Raw genomic sequence first — 13333 nt, 5'->3', positions numbered from 1 at the left:
CATTAGAACTCCCTGTGTTTAAGGATAGGGTGTTTTGTGGTTTGGTTGGTTGGTTTTGTTTTGTTCTAGTCTCTGATATTCCTAAGACTCCAGGACAATATTAATTTTCCCAAGTACACAAATAACAATGTACTGACCAAGTACAACTAAATGATTTATTTAAGTCTCATTAATGTAGATGTTACACACAAAGTGTAATATGCATTTTTAAATGTGCCACTTAAAAACCTATAGAAAAATTTCTCATTATATATACTATAAAGTAACCGTTACCACTGTTTAGAGATACAATAGAACCTTCACTGTTTAGTAAAGACACATATTTGGAGGCTAGTATTCCACTCAGGACGAGCGGATCACTCTTTTACTCCCTAGTCCTTCGTACTCCACACAAATTATTTTTCACCACTTCATGGGTAATAACACAAAGCCTGACATAACTTTCCCAATCTCAAATCACTAGAAAATGCTCAACTTCCCTCACGCTTCGGGGATCTCGTCTGTCAGGCTTTTGATGCCAGCACTGTTCGACCCCCACGTCCCAGTGGGCTACTTCCTGCCCTGATTGCCTCATGGTGAGCCCAGTTTGCTCAGTGGCTTTAAATGTTGAAGGAGCTAGAGTTAGGGAGTCACCTTCCAATTAGACTTAGGAGAACGACACAGTAAAAAGAAGCCATTTTGGTTTGTTATTCCCTTTCCCTTCAGACTGTGCGAATAGGAAATTTCATTAACGTAAGGGCTTTCAACATCCAAGGGCAGCTTCCTAATACACAGCAGCACTCGGTATCTTCCATACTCCTACTTAGTTCTTCCCCTTATTTTTGTTCAAATAGTTCCCCCAACACCGTCCCTTTCATTTTTCCTACAGTCACAAGCTTCTTAACAAAGGCGGTCTACACTCTTGAGAATCCAAGGACAGCTCTTCACCACTGCACAAACACCAGAGTACACTTACACAAACGTGGGCAGCTACACTAGACTACTTCTAACCTAAAAACACCATGAGTGGGTTTCACTCACCAAAATGCCAGCAAATAGCATGCAAGGCGTTTACCATCAAAGGGAACTGAGACAATACCAGCGCCAACAGGAAACTGTACCATCACACGTCACAGACGGTGCACTGATGAGTCTTACAATTGTATGATTCCAACAGGAGTGATCTAAGCATCTACCACGTGCAAACACTGCGACCAGTGTGCTGAAGAGTCAGACACACCTCTTTATGCAGACGAACATCATGTGGTTTACTTCTGTGATAAATAACCAAGGCTCAATATCCAACATCCCAATAGGATGCTAAACTGAACGAAGGAAAATGCCAAAATACAAGACAGATATTAAATATTAAGGTAACGTTAAAGACTTTTTTTCTCCTTTTCTGTGTGTACGCACTAAGAGGGAGGCAAGGGTATGGGGTGTTTTCTCCTTGCACTTACGTGGGCTTTGGGCTCCCTGTTTTCATGCTTGTGTGGTAAGCACCTCTCTGATGAGCCATCTTGCTTGCCCAAAAGTATTTTCAAACTGTCAGGACTACGTACACTATACAGATTGAGTAAATCACTGAACATCACACCAGTTTTGTTGTCGTTGATGGTGTAATGTCTGCCATCATCTGTCCAACTTCTCCTTCAGCAGAAAATGGATTCGCCTCTGTGTATGTCATACTCCCTAAATAAACCAATTGATTCTATCTGCAAGCACTTAAACCGTGCAGAACAAGCCCACAGTGTAAACCAGTTATGGAGTTATACATAGCCACATTTTCTAGCCACCACTTGGTTTTTTGCTGATAATGGAAAGGAACACATGCTTAAGTCTTTGTTATGGTTGCATAGACATTATCAGGAAAAAAAAAAAAAAAAAAAACAAACCCTGACAAATTAGAGTTGTGCAACAGAAATGTTCACTGAAGGGGTGGATTGGATAAAACTTTTCAGTGACTTGCATGTGACAGACAGACCTCCACAAATAAGGTAATTAATACTGTGTCTACACGCCCAGCTATGTATTTAGGTGTGCTTTGCTCTACTGTCTAGGGCTAAGCTACAAAGCTCAGCTGTCTAACCTACACTTAATGAAGCTACTAAAGGATGTCTGTAACTACCCCTGTGCCCAAATCTGGGTCATAAGCTGCTTAAAATCCCACCTCCTCCCTTTACAAAGTATCTTTTCTTAGTATGTATGTTGACAATGGAAGTTCTGAAAATTCACTCTGGACTGCCAGTCCAAACACAAGCAGCTGTAAACACAGATTACAAACTGGAAGATGCTGGTTCCAGGGCATTTTCAACAGAGCTGCTTAGGAGGCAAGCAGTCAGGAAGGAAAGCAGAGGGAGCAGCAAGAGTAGGGACTTCTCCCGGTGTGCGTGCTCTCGTCAGGATCACCTCAGAATTCGTGTTTAACAGAATGGACGCCAGTGAGCAAGGGTTCATTACCACCACTCATTACCATGGGTAAAGCATCACACAAGCCACTCAGCAATGTACTCGGCGACCATTTTGAAAGCACTTTCAGTCTACCATGCAGGAACGGTCCACTGCACACTAGAGGTAAACACTGAAGACACCCAACAACTTCTAAGGAAAGGCTGAACAGCTAGTGAGATCTGACTTAATAAGTTATATCTACTAAAATGTAATTACTTTTATTTGGATATTACTCGCAAAACCTAATGTGACCAGATATAGAACCAAGAGGCTTATACATTTATTTACTCTGAATAAGGAACATTAACTGAAATACAACCAGAGGTAATTATTGTAAGATGAGGCTCCTCAAGTGGTTTGACAAAAAATAACTGATGTTTAAAATCTCTCCCAAGTCCACAATAGGAAACGGGACTACCAGTGCACCGATGCACATATTAATACAGTGAGGACAGGCGCTGCTCACATCCACACTCAGCAGTCCTTGGAAATGCTGGGACAGCGGCGACCGCCTCCAGTCCTTCACATCCCCGAGAGCAACTCTTCTGAGAAAGGGTTGTGTGGGTCAGAACTACAAACTCTGATGGCCACAATTAATTAACGTTTCCTAGTCTAAAAGTTCATGTTCGGATAAAGTAATGTCTCAATGTTTATCAATACAAACATTTTTTTGTGTTTATACAAGGTTTTTGTTTTTGATATTACTTGGCTCGTTTTCAAGTGTTTAAACAAGGGGAACTGTGCTAAGTGTTCTGTAACGAGAATTATTAAATTACCCAATATTCACTAGAAGCAAGTCTAAAACCAAAATAGATTTTAAAAATTTATTCAAATATATTTTATTTGATTAGAGAAGCTGCAATTAACCCATGAATAAGTCTTTTACAGGCAACAGTTCCAGGCGATATATGTTTCACCATTATTTTGTGTGCTGTCCAGCTCCTTAGAAGGTGTGTGGTCATGATCAGTAGAACCCCACAGGTCTGATGAGATGCAGTGGCTCAGCCATTTCCATACTTACAAGTTGCAGTTGGACTGGCAACGCAATATTCTAGTATTCAGAATGAGAGCTTTCTAGCACCAGAGAGACTCAGTGCTTTGGGTATAGAGTGCTAATCTCAGCAATGGGAAGAAGTCCTTTCCACAGCTCACAAGGGCTCATTAAAATCTTCAGCTTTCATTTAACACCTCCACCCTCATCACACTGACCTGAACTGTGGATTTTTAATTTCTACTTAAAATAAGACTCCGAAGTTTTCAAAGATGAAGCTTAAATCTTCTAACTATTGACATGTTGTTAGCTGTTCCCTTATAAAAGGGTTGTGTGTGTGTGTGCGTGCACACACACACACACACACACGTAAATCGCCAAAAAAAAAGTAGAGAACTGGTAAATTTATTAAGCTTTCCTCTGATTTAAGATTTCTATCATCAAATATTGAATAGAAAGAAGTTCCCTAGTTTATAGTGGTTGTCTACATGACCGTAAGATTCACTTTGCTGAAGACATTTCTGTGGATGGTGCTGGAGATGCCGAGTTAGCCTCTACCACTGGGCTAACATTCCCTAGCCCAAAGCAGTGTTTGTTTTTATCCTAGTAATTAATCTCCACAAATTTTTATTATGGTACTGTATTACCATACTTAGGACCGGAAAAGACACTGACCACAGATAATTTATTCCAGGCACAGGGAGTACAATTATATTGTTTACAATTCTCTTAAGCAAGCTTAATAATTACAAGCTTAAAAGTATACTTAATAATTACACTTACAAGTAATTTAACCTCTAAAGTCTTATAACTTGTGTGTCTTCAACTGAGAGTCTACGCCTGCACACTAACACACATTCTACCCTTCAGGGCAAACAGAACTTTTAAGCCTCTGGCTACACTTGCCAGCCATAGATCACACTAACAATAATTGCACCATAAAAATTCAAGATCAGGATTAAAGGGGAAAGCACCATAGAAAATCAATCACAGCACAGCAATTATCTGACAGTATTGCCCAATGTTGAACAGAAATCTCCAATTTGGAAACAAAATGCTTTGTTAAGACATGGAGAGAGTCCTGAATAACCCAGGACTTCATCTTTTCAATTCAAATGCTACATTGTCAATGAAGAATTTATGTGTTGTTTTTTTAAGACCAATGGTTTAATCCAGCTTCATATTTAAACCCACTGTATTCTCTCCTTAAAGGAAAAAACTCTACACACTTAGGATTTTTAAATGTTTTCAATTTAATATTTCATTCATTTGTACTAGTCCTTAATAATCAATCTTCATAGCCACATCTTTATTTCATCAACAATCATCTCAGACACACCTTCTGACAAGACTTTCAACATTATGACAAGAAACTAAGCCTTCAGGAGCATGTTTATTGTGTTTGAGATGATACATCAGTGCTCTCTGAGCTACAAAGGGTAGAAGGAAATCCTCTCATTACAAACTGACAAAGGTAAAACATTTTCACAACAGCATGAACCACATACTCAGAAATAGATCTGGGCTTAATACAAATGACATAATTCCTAATCATCTACAGCTACTTTTATAACTTCATACAGATAATGAATTAGGCTAAAATGCACTATAATATTTGGTAGACTTCAGGACCAGTATCCTTAGTACATCACAAAATACATTTTGATATCCCAAAGAAGCAAGACTTGCAAGTAGGCATTTTAAACATAACTAATCTACAGCTACAAAGTTCTACTCTTGGTAGCGTTTACCTTTTGGGGGAGCCTCCCAGTCTCCAAAGGATAAAGGCAAGAGCAGAATCAGTATAACATATACACAGAAGTCCGTATTGTAAAGGCTATAAAGATCCGCAGCGCAGTGGAAAGAGGCCTCTGCTTCTTCACACTGCATACAAATTCCGTGAATTATGTTGCGTATCTCTTGGTCCACTGTCTGGCTATCCTGTCATGTTCTGCTCTGTTGGTCAAATACTGAGTGGCTATGCTTCCAACCAGAGGATCCGCTGGAAAAGTGAAAAGGATATCAAAACATGTATGCTTTAAATATAGAGTTAAACATAAACAAAAGGCATTATGCTACAAGTTATATTTGGCAGCACTTTAATTCAGAAGGCTTTCACTTTTTCTTTAAAAATAGTTTAGAAACGGCTATATAGTTTAGTGTTTAGAAAAGACATTTTATTTAACAAATATTTTAAACTTAATTTTATTTGAGAATCATACATGACTACATTTACGTTACTTTTACTTCTCTCTCTTTTCAAGCCATGGCCCCTTCCTTTAATGTTACATATACGTACATTCCTTCTTCTCTCCCTCTCTTTTCAGTCGCTGTCTTTAGGGCTGACTGCTTAAAGACATAACCCTATCGGGGCTCATCACTAGAAAAGACATGTTCTTGTCCCCAGCAGCCACCACGGTCTGTAGCTCATTATTGAGGGTAGTGAAACTGCCGATGTCATCCTGTGGGTCTTGCTTAGGCATCCTAAGTACTCTGTTGAGATGTCACTGATGCAAGTTCCCTGTCATGGTATTCGTGACATTGCATTCAACTATCAAAGTTTGGTAGATAGAAGGTGACATTTTCTGTTTTGTTATGCATCTTAACATAAGTTACACATAAAGCTTCTATCTTATAATGCTACTCAGAATGAAATGTTCCCGCTGGTCATGCAGTAATCTCTATAATTGTAAACATAAGCTACCTAAAATCTTACCCGTCACTTCATTTCAAATAGCATTTTGAAGTAAAAGTTGAATCTGAGGTGAAAATTTGTATAAGCAAAGTATGTACACGTGGTATAAAGTGTAGCATGCAAAGGCCGCACAGACTCTGGTCCTTGGCGTGCAACTGCTAACACCTTGAGTCATTTTTACAGATACGCCATGTACGTCTTATATCTACAACTCAACATTACTACAGCGTGTATGCATCTGTAAGGCCCCGTGTCCTGACATACTATAACATATCTACAACTCAACATTACTACAGCGTGCATGCATCTGTAAGGTCCCCGTGTCCTGACATACTATAAGGACTGTCTCCCTATGGGCTCAGACTTTTCGTTTTTAATACATAGTCTCTTAGTGGACATGCTGCTTATTTCTGACGCTAATCTTCCTAATAATAAAATTTATGTCTTGACCAACATATTTTATTTGTAGATTCATGAAGATTTGCTTACCAGGGTTGCAATCTGTCAAAAGGGAACAAATAGAGAGCAGAACCTTTGAAATAGTCAGAGCAGGACTCCAGTTGTCTTTCAGAATATCCAGGCAGATGACACCCTGACTGTTGATGTTGCAGTGATAGATTCTGGTACGGAAGGTAACCTACGCACAGGCACAGCACACACAAGGTTTATCAGCAACTCATCAACACTAACACATCACAGAAAATCACCAGTACTAGTCTTACACTGGATGTAAGCTAAATAGTTTTATACTTTGTATAAAAAGAACTATACTTGGTTTGTTTATTTGTGGTATTGTTATTCTGTTTTTGACACAGGTCTCTGGGTATGTAGGTCTAGCTGGCATGAACTTGCTGTGCACTTCATACAATACCAGGTATTACCCTGGTTTAAGAACAAAGTGAATAGGTGAGGTCAATTAACCATGTATACGGGGAGCCATATACCACACACACATATTTGTGAACACACATGGACATGGAAAGTGGAGAGATGTTTGGCATCAAAGGTAAAAAGGTTAGTGGTTAAGAGCACTGGGCTGTAAAGGCTGTGTCAGGTGCAATGACGGACTGGGAGGAAGGTGCAGCCATCGCTGTGACTGTCCCTGCTCTCAGTCACTCTCCTACGGACTGACATAGGAAGGCGAGGCTTTTGGTTACGGGATCAAAGAAATTGGCATCCAGGGATAAACACTCACATCTTTCTAAGCAAATGTAAAAGGTAGTTGAAAACTAAATTCATCACTTGGATTTATAGGAAAAGAATTTTCGAATCTTAGAATTAGCAGTGTACTATGAGCTTCTAAAGGAGAATCTGGGAACAGGAAAAGTACCCAAGTGCTTTTTCAGGGGGTGGGGTCAAAAAAAGCAGGAAGAATGGAGGAACACATAAACATGCTGCCTAATGATGGCTTAATAGGGACTACAGACGATATCATGATATACTACAAAGCAGTTACCATGTGACACAGAGATCTGAAATATAACCAGGCAACATACCACGTTTCAAAGATTTAGTACCAAACAAAAAAAAAACCAAAAAAACAAAAACCAAAAACAAAAACATAAAAGCTTAACATTATTCTTATAGATGTTACTTACTTATAGCAATGTTGAAATGGCAATGCTCTGGATAGATAGGGCTAAATATACCTTTAAAATTAATTCAGTTAGTTCCTCTTATTTATTTAATATGGCTATGGAAACTTAAAATTTTACATGTACTTTGTGCTTCTGATAGACAGTGTTGTTCAAGAAAACGGAATATTTGCTTGTCCAAATGACTGAGCTGATTCCTTAAAAAGACAGAAATTATTTTCAAATACAACTGATATACTGAAATCTAGCTATCAACAGTAATTAAACAAATTAATATCCATTCACAAGCGTTTGTTCCTCTCTAGGAAGTTCAATACCTTAAGTGAACTTCCAAAGTACTACAGGAAGCCAGGTGGAGGTGGCACACATGGGTTTGTGAGTTTGAGACCAGCCTGGTCTTTCCCAGGACTGCCAGAGCTACACAGAGAGACCCTGTCTCAAAAAACAAAAACAAAACCACATATTTGAGAGAAGGAGGGAAGAAAAAAAGTGAGAGGGAGACAAAGAAGTCTTATTACCAAGATACCACAAATTTCATTTTTCTTTTATTTGGGAATAAGGTTTAAGAATGGAAAAATCTGCCTTAACAAGGAGAGAAACAACATTACAAAGTTATAAATTAACACACTGCAACTTTATAGCATACTAAATGTACAAAAAGGCATATACTAATAAAAATGCCAAGCCATACATAGGACTATAGTTCGAAGCCCTTCTGCTAAACACTTTGCATTCCCACTAATAGTGCTAGGAAAATGGAAGCATCTTCTAAGTTACATTTTTTTTCTTCCTCATATACAAGAATACCACATAACTATATTCTGTTAACTTTCCCCCCTATTTTCTAAAGGGTTAAAACCAATTTCCAATATGGTAACTATGCATGTGAAAGTTTCACTATTTACAAAAATACACATACAGAAAACAACAAAGGAATGAAAATGGAGCTGCTGCTGATATGCTGACCTTAACTACGCATCATTCTGACTGAGGAGCTCATTAATGGCTCTATAGCACAAGGGTTCTGACTCTGACTTAGCAAGATGGACATGTTCACTTTAAGAGCTTCTAAAGATAACTTTTAGAATCTTAGATTCTAATGGGCCACACTGTAAAACACCCAATTCTTAATTTGAAGTACATTTGCCCGGGCGGTTAAAGGACCATCCTGTCAGAAAATATGGCACACAGTGAGTATTACTTAGCTGTTCAAAAAAAAAAAAAAAAGATAAAATTTGTAGGCAAATGGGTGGGTGCAACTAGAAAGAGGTAACCCAGACCCAGAAAGGAAAATATGAGAAGTGGATATTAACAGTTAAGTAAATGACCATCAAGCTAAACCCTTAGACTAAAGAGATTAGGTAAAGAGAGCTCCAGGGGCTCGTGGGAAGAAAAATGGAATAGATTTTGCAAGTGGTCTAGGACAGGTGGAGACAGGAGCAAAGAGGGATGAAGGGAGAGAGTTCAGAGAGACAGCTTCAAGTGAGGAGCACTGACTGAGGGTGGAAACGCTTCAGTGAAAACTTTCTGGAAGCTATGAAGGTGAGCCTTGTGAGGACTCGTACTGACTGAGGATTTTGAGTCTGAACTGGACATTTTTTTCTAGCCAAGTAAGGCTTCCACCAATAGTCAAGGGGTCCCGCAGAGATCCCTAAAGATTGGAGGGGTGTTCTCTGCATGAAGGTGAAGAGGTGGGAATAGCTGTGACAACATTCATGTAACTCGCTCAGTTCAGTGAGCGCAGAGGTCAAACTGGTACCTGCATGGAGCCTGCAGCCTACATTCTAGTCTCTTTAGCACAAGACAACTTTCTATAGGCTGCAGAAAGAGAAGCCTAGACACTAATCCAGCCACAAAAACCTCAACCTAAACTGTCCTGCCTTCCCGATGTGCTAGAGCAATGGTGGCGAAGAGTATGTGGGATGCCCAGCCAATACCTGGTTTAACTTGAAGCCCACTGAGAGCCCATACCCCCACACAGCCTGGATGGCCAGGAAACAAGGGTCTTGGTCAGCTTAGAGAGCTAAGGCAGAACCGAACCATTTGGCAAAACACAAACAAACAAAACCAGTGAAAAGATTCCCAATGCTATTCTGCTATACTTACAGACCAGGGCTTTGCCCGGCCTGTTTTAGGGACCTTTTCCTTCAACTGGGTTGTCTTGTCCAGACTCAATGTGAGAGCTTTCACCTTGTCTAGTCACCTCTGGCTGTCTTCGTGAGAAAACAGAAGGTGAGGAGTGGATACAGGGGAGAGAAGTGTGTATGTATATGGGTAGGGAGGGCGTCAGAGAGACAGAAACCATCTTGTCTGTAATTTGAGGTACACACCACTAGGTGGAACTATTGTTACACTGTGTTAGAGAATACTGTCCAGAAAACTGTCCTTTCTAAAAATCATGAAGTAAGCCTTTATAGACCACACACACACACACACACACAGAGAGAGAGAGAGAGAGAGAGAGACAGAGAGACAGAGAGACAGAGAGACAGAGAGACAGAGAGAGAGAGAGAGAGAGAGAGAGACAGACAGACAGACAGACAGACAGACAGACAGACAGACACAGAGGGGGTTTTAATGGATAGATAAGATAGATAAATAGATATACATATCTAAGTATTTTCAGTATATTTTGTTGTTTTTATTTGTTTAGTCCAATGTTGGTTTTCTACTTTATTTATTTTTTAGATGCCTGTTTGAATCCTAAGGAAGAGAAAGAAAGGGAGTGAGTTTGAGTGGGAGGAAAGGTAGGGTAGATCTGGGAGGAGTTGGAAGAGGGTAAACCATAATCAGAATGTACTGCATTAAAGTTTTATCTAATTAAAAAAGTAAAAGAAAAGCATTTTACAAGTTGGGGGCTGGATTTCTCTTTAGCAAACCCAGCCACACAGACTAAGCTCTAGGGTTTTACTTGACTAATTACAATGAGAAGTCAGAGGAAGAAGCCCTTCAGATAAGTATCATGCTTAAGCTCTGCATAACTATAGTTTTCCGTTGGTTACCCAAGTAAATAATCTGTTTAAGTGAATTAAGAAATTAGAAGTAAGCCTACCACTCTTCAAGTTTTTATCCCATTCACAGAAGGCACAGATGAAAGTGTATTGGTTTCCCTGTTAGTTTTCTAGGTTTCGCTTATCTAAGAATAGACAAATTATTAACCTATTTCTGAAAGCTACCAATGAGTTTAATTTCAGAGGCAGTTTTTCATATGTTCACATTTGTTTTCTTCAATGCATAGTTTTAATTACTATTAACAAACTATTGAATATAAAGTTATTTGTAAAAGGCAGAAGTCGGTAACATTTCGGTTTTAAAATCTAGTTCTAGGTTTCCATATTAATTCATGAAGAACAATAAAAATTATTACAGTAATATACATATAAATTCTACATTAACTGGATTTTAGAGGAGGATAAATATTAATGTACACATAAGCTCTTACCTTTGGTGGCTTAAAAGGATAATCTGAAGAAAATGTGATATCCAGAAAAAAAACACCACCTTCATATACAGAACCTGGTGGACCAAGTATAGTTGACCTCCATTCATAAATGTTATCTCCTTTAGGACCAGCACTATTTAAAAGAAATTAAAAATCAATATATACATCTATAAATAATATTAGTTAACTTCTTAAGATAAATGCAAAATTAGAAGTTCAATAAGCAACAAGACCAACAAGATGTGCTCCTGAACACTTGTATAAAATCTGAAATATCCAAATGAAGAGAAAATTATAATAAGAACACAAAACTATGTAAGTATACTGGATACCTCCTGTTATCATTTTGCTATTTGCCTCCTATTCTATTTCCTGTTACCCCCTCTCCACACACACACACACACACACACACACACTAGTAGTTGTTTACATTGTGATCCTTTCCACAGTAAATACTCATATGGACTCTTCCAAAAATAATTTATAAATTAATAGTTACTAAATGTCAACCATAATAATCTATAATTTGCATGATAAAATTGTCAACTAACTCTATAATAGACTTTTTCCCACCAGAGAAAAAGATCCAGTCTTGGGAGTGAAGAAAATCTTATACTTTAACCTAGTTCAAGACAAGACACCACTCTGTGACTCCAATAGAACTTGCCATCAGCTTGCCCTAACATCTGGCGTTCAGTCAGCCCTGTGCACCTCAGCACGCCCATTTATGCTTTCCGTTTTTGTAACATGGGTCCTATCAGAATTCATTTTTTCTGAATTTCATTTGGAAGAATATAGTCCTTTAAAAACTAAATGCAGCAAACATTTAAGTTTGTGGTTCTCTCATGAGACTCAAGCAATACATTCCTAACCAAAATGCTAAATAAATCATGTCATTTTGGGGTCATGACATCTTGAAGCACATAATTTGGTGTCTTGTCCCTCACTGGATGCTTTCTATATTTCCTACTGCTTAGTTACTAACTGTTCTGTATCCAGTATGTACTCTTTGGTTAGATTACTACCATGCAAACACCGTTCTTTTTATTTTAAACTCTCCTCTAAATTTAACACTCACTCACTCGGAATCCTCTGAACAGTCCCACAATATTGGCATAATCATAATTTAACTCCAGTTATTCTTCCACATTTAACAACTGTCTTAGCTCCTTCTTGCATTGTGTTTATATAAATGTTACGTTATTGATATAAACTCATAAAGTACTATTTCTTTCCAATGCTTTATAATCCATTGTTGCTTTTTAATTATTTTGGTGCTTAAATCATCATAGATTTTTGCCCAGAGAAAGCGCCTACACAACAGCTCCAACATACTTCTAAGTGTCATTCTAGAGCACGTTCCTCCTTCCTGGCATGAAAAGATGCTTTAGCCTCCCAGCCCTGGAACCAGCTTCAAGAATCCTGAGTCCTTGTCTGTGACTGTCAACTGAATTCTACTGAGCCACAGAAACATTTTAATGCAATGTGCTAAACATCAGTATCATTTATACAATAAAAATATAACAGTTCAACATAATTTAAACTCGAAATTTCGGGCTGGTAACACAACTCAATGACTCCCGTAAACACTGCTCACACACCTTACAAATTGCCACTTTCCTCTATGTATTTAGAATTTCATTTTCTCTTTCATCATGTGCATATGCAGGTTGGAGTGGGCAGGGAGGTCGTGTGCATGAGTGAAGGTGCCCAGAGTATTGGGCCACTTGATATGGGTGCTGATAATCAAGCTTAAGTCCTTTCTGAAAAGGCAAACATACTTAATGGCTGAGATGTATGTCCTACCCTCTCCCCCACCCCACCCCAGTTTTCCTCTAGGTTTTTACATTGCAAACTATCCTGGGTTTCTGTAAGTATGTATATGCTTTTGTTCTTTCAAACTACCCATCCATTTAGAAACAATCTGGAAGACCTATCTAAAGTAGTAAGTGCAAACCAGTATTGCAACCATATTAATAACAGGGCTTCAGCTTAGCTACATGTTATTAATCCTGCAAAACTGACATCATAAAACTAGTAGTTCAAATGACAAGTGTCAACAAGGGCTATTCTTACTGTCCTCAAACATTTCTATTTCTACTCTCATCTTACTGTGGTTATCTCTGCTTTCCCAGCAGATTTTACAAATACTTGTGGAAGTTCCCAAAGAGAACCAACTT

General features: G+C 38.6%; 1 protein-coding gene across 1 annotated transcript in view; it reads right to left on the bottom strand.

The window, feature by feature from the left end:
- Positions 1 to 3406: 3406 nt before the first annotated feature.
- UBE2E3 (ubiquitin conjugating enzyme E2 E3) overlaps positions 3407 to 13333 on the bottom strand; it is a 50934-nt gene continuing 41007 nt past the window's right edge. Inside the window, exons 4-6 of the mRNA XM_080927010.1 lie at positions 11154 to 11286; positions 6606 to 6753; positions 3407 to 5423 (exon numbers count right to left, since the gene is read on the bottom strand). Coding sequence (XP_080783136.1) covers positions 5326 to 5423; positions 6606 to 6753; positions 11154 to 11286 — 379 coding nt within the window. The 3' untranslated portion in view covers positions 3407 to 5325. The remainder of the gene's footprint in view (positions 5424 to 6605; positions 6754 to 11153; positions 11287 to 13333) is intronic.

The sequence above is a fragment of the Micromys minutus genome, assembly GCF_963924665.1.
Source record: "Micromys minutus genome assembly, chromosome: 13".
Classification (NCBI taxonomy): domain Eukaryota; kingdom Metazoa; phylum Chordata; class Mammalia; order Rodentia; family Muridae; genus Micromys; species Micromys minutus.
Note: the sequence above shows the minus strand (reverse complement) of the source record. Positions and strands in the feature narration are given on the sequence as shown.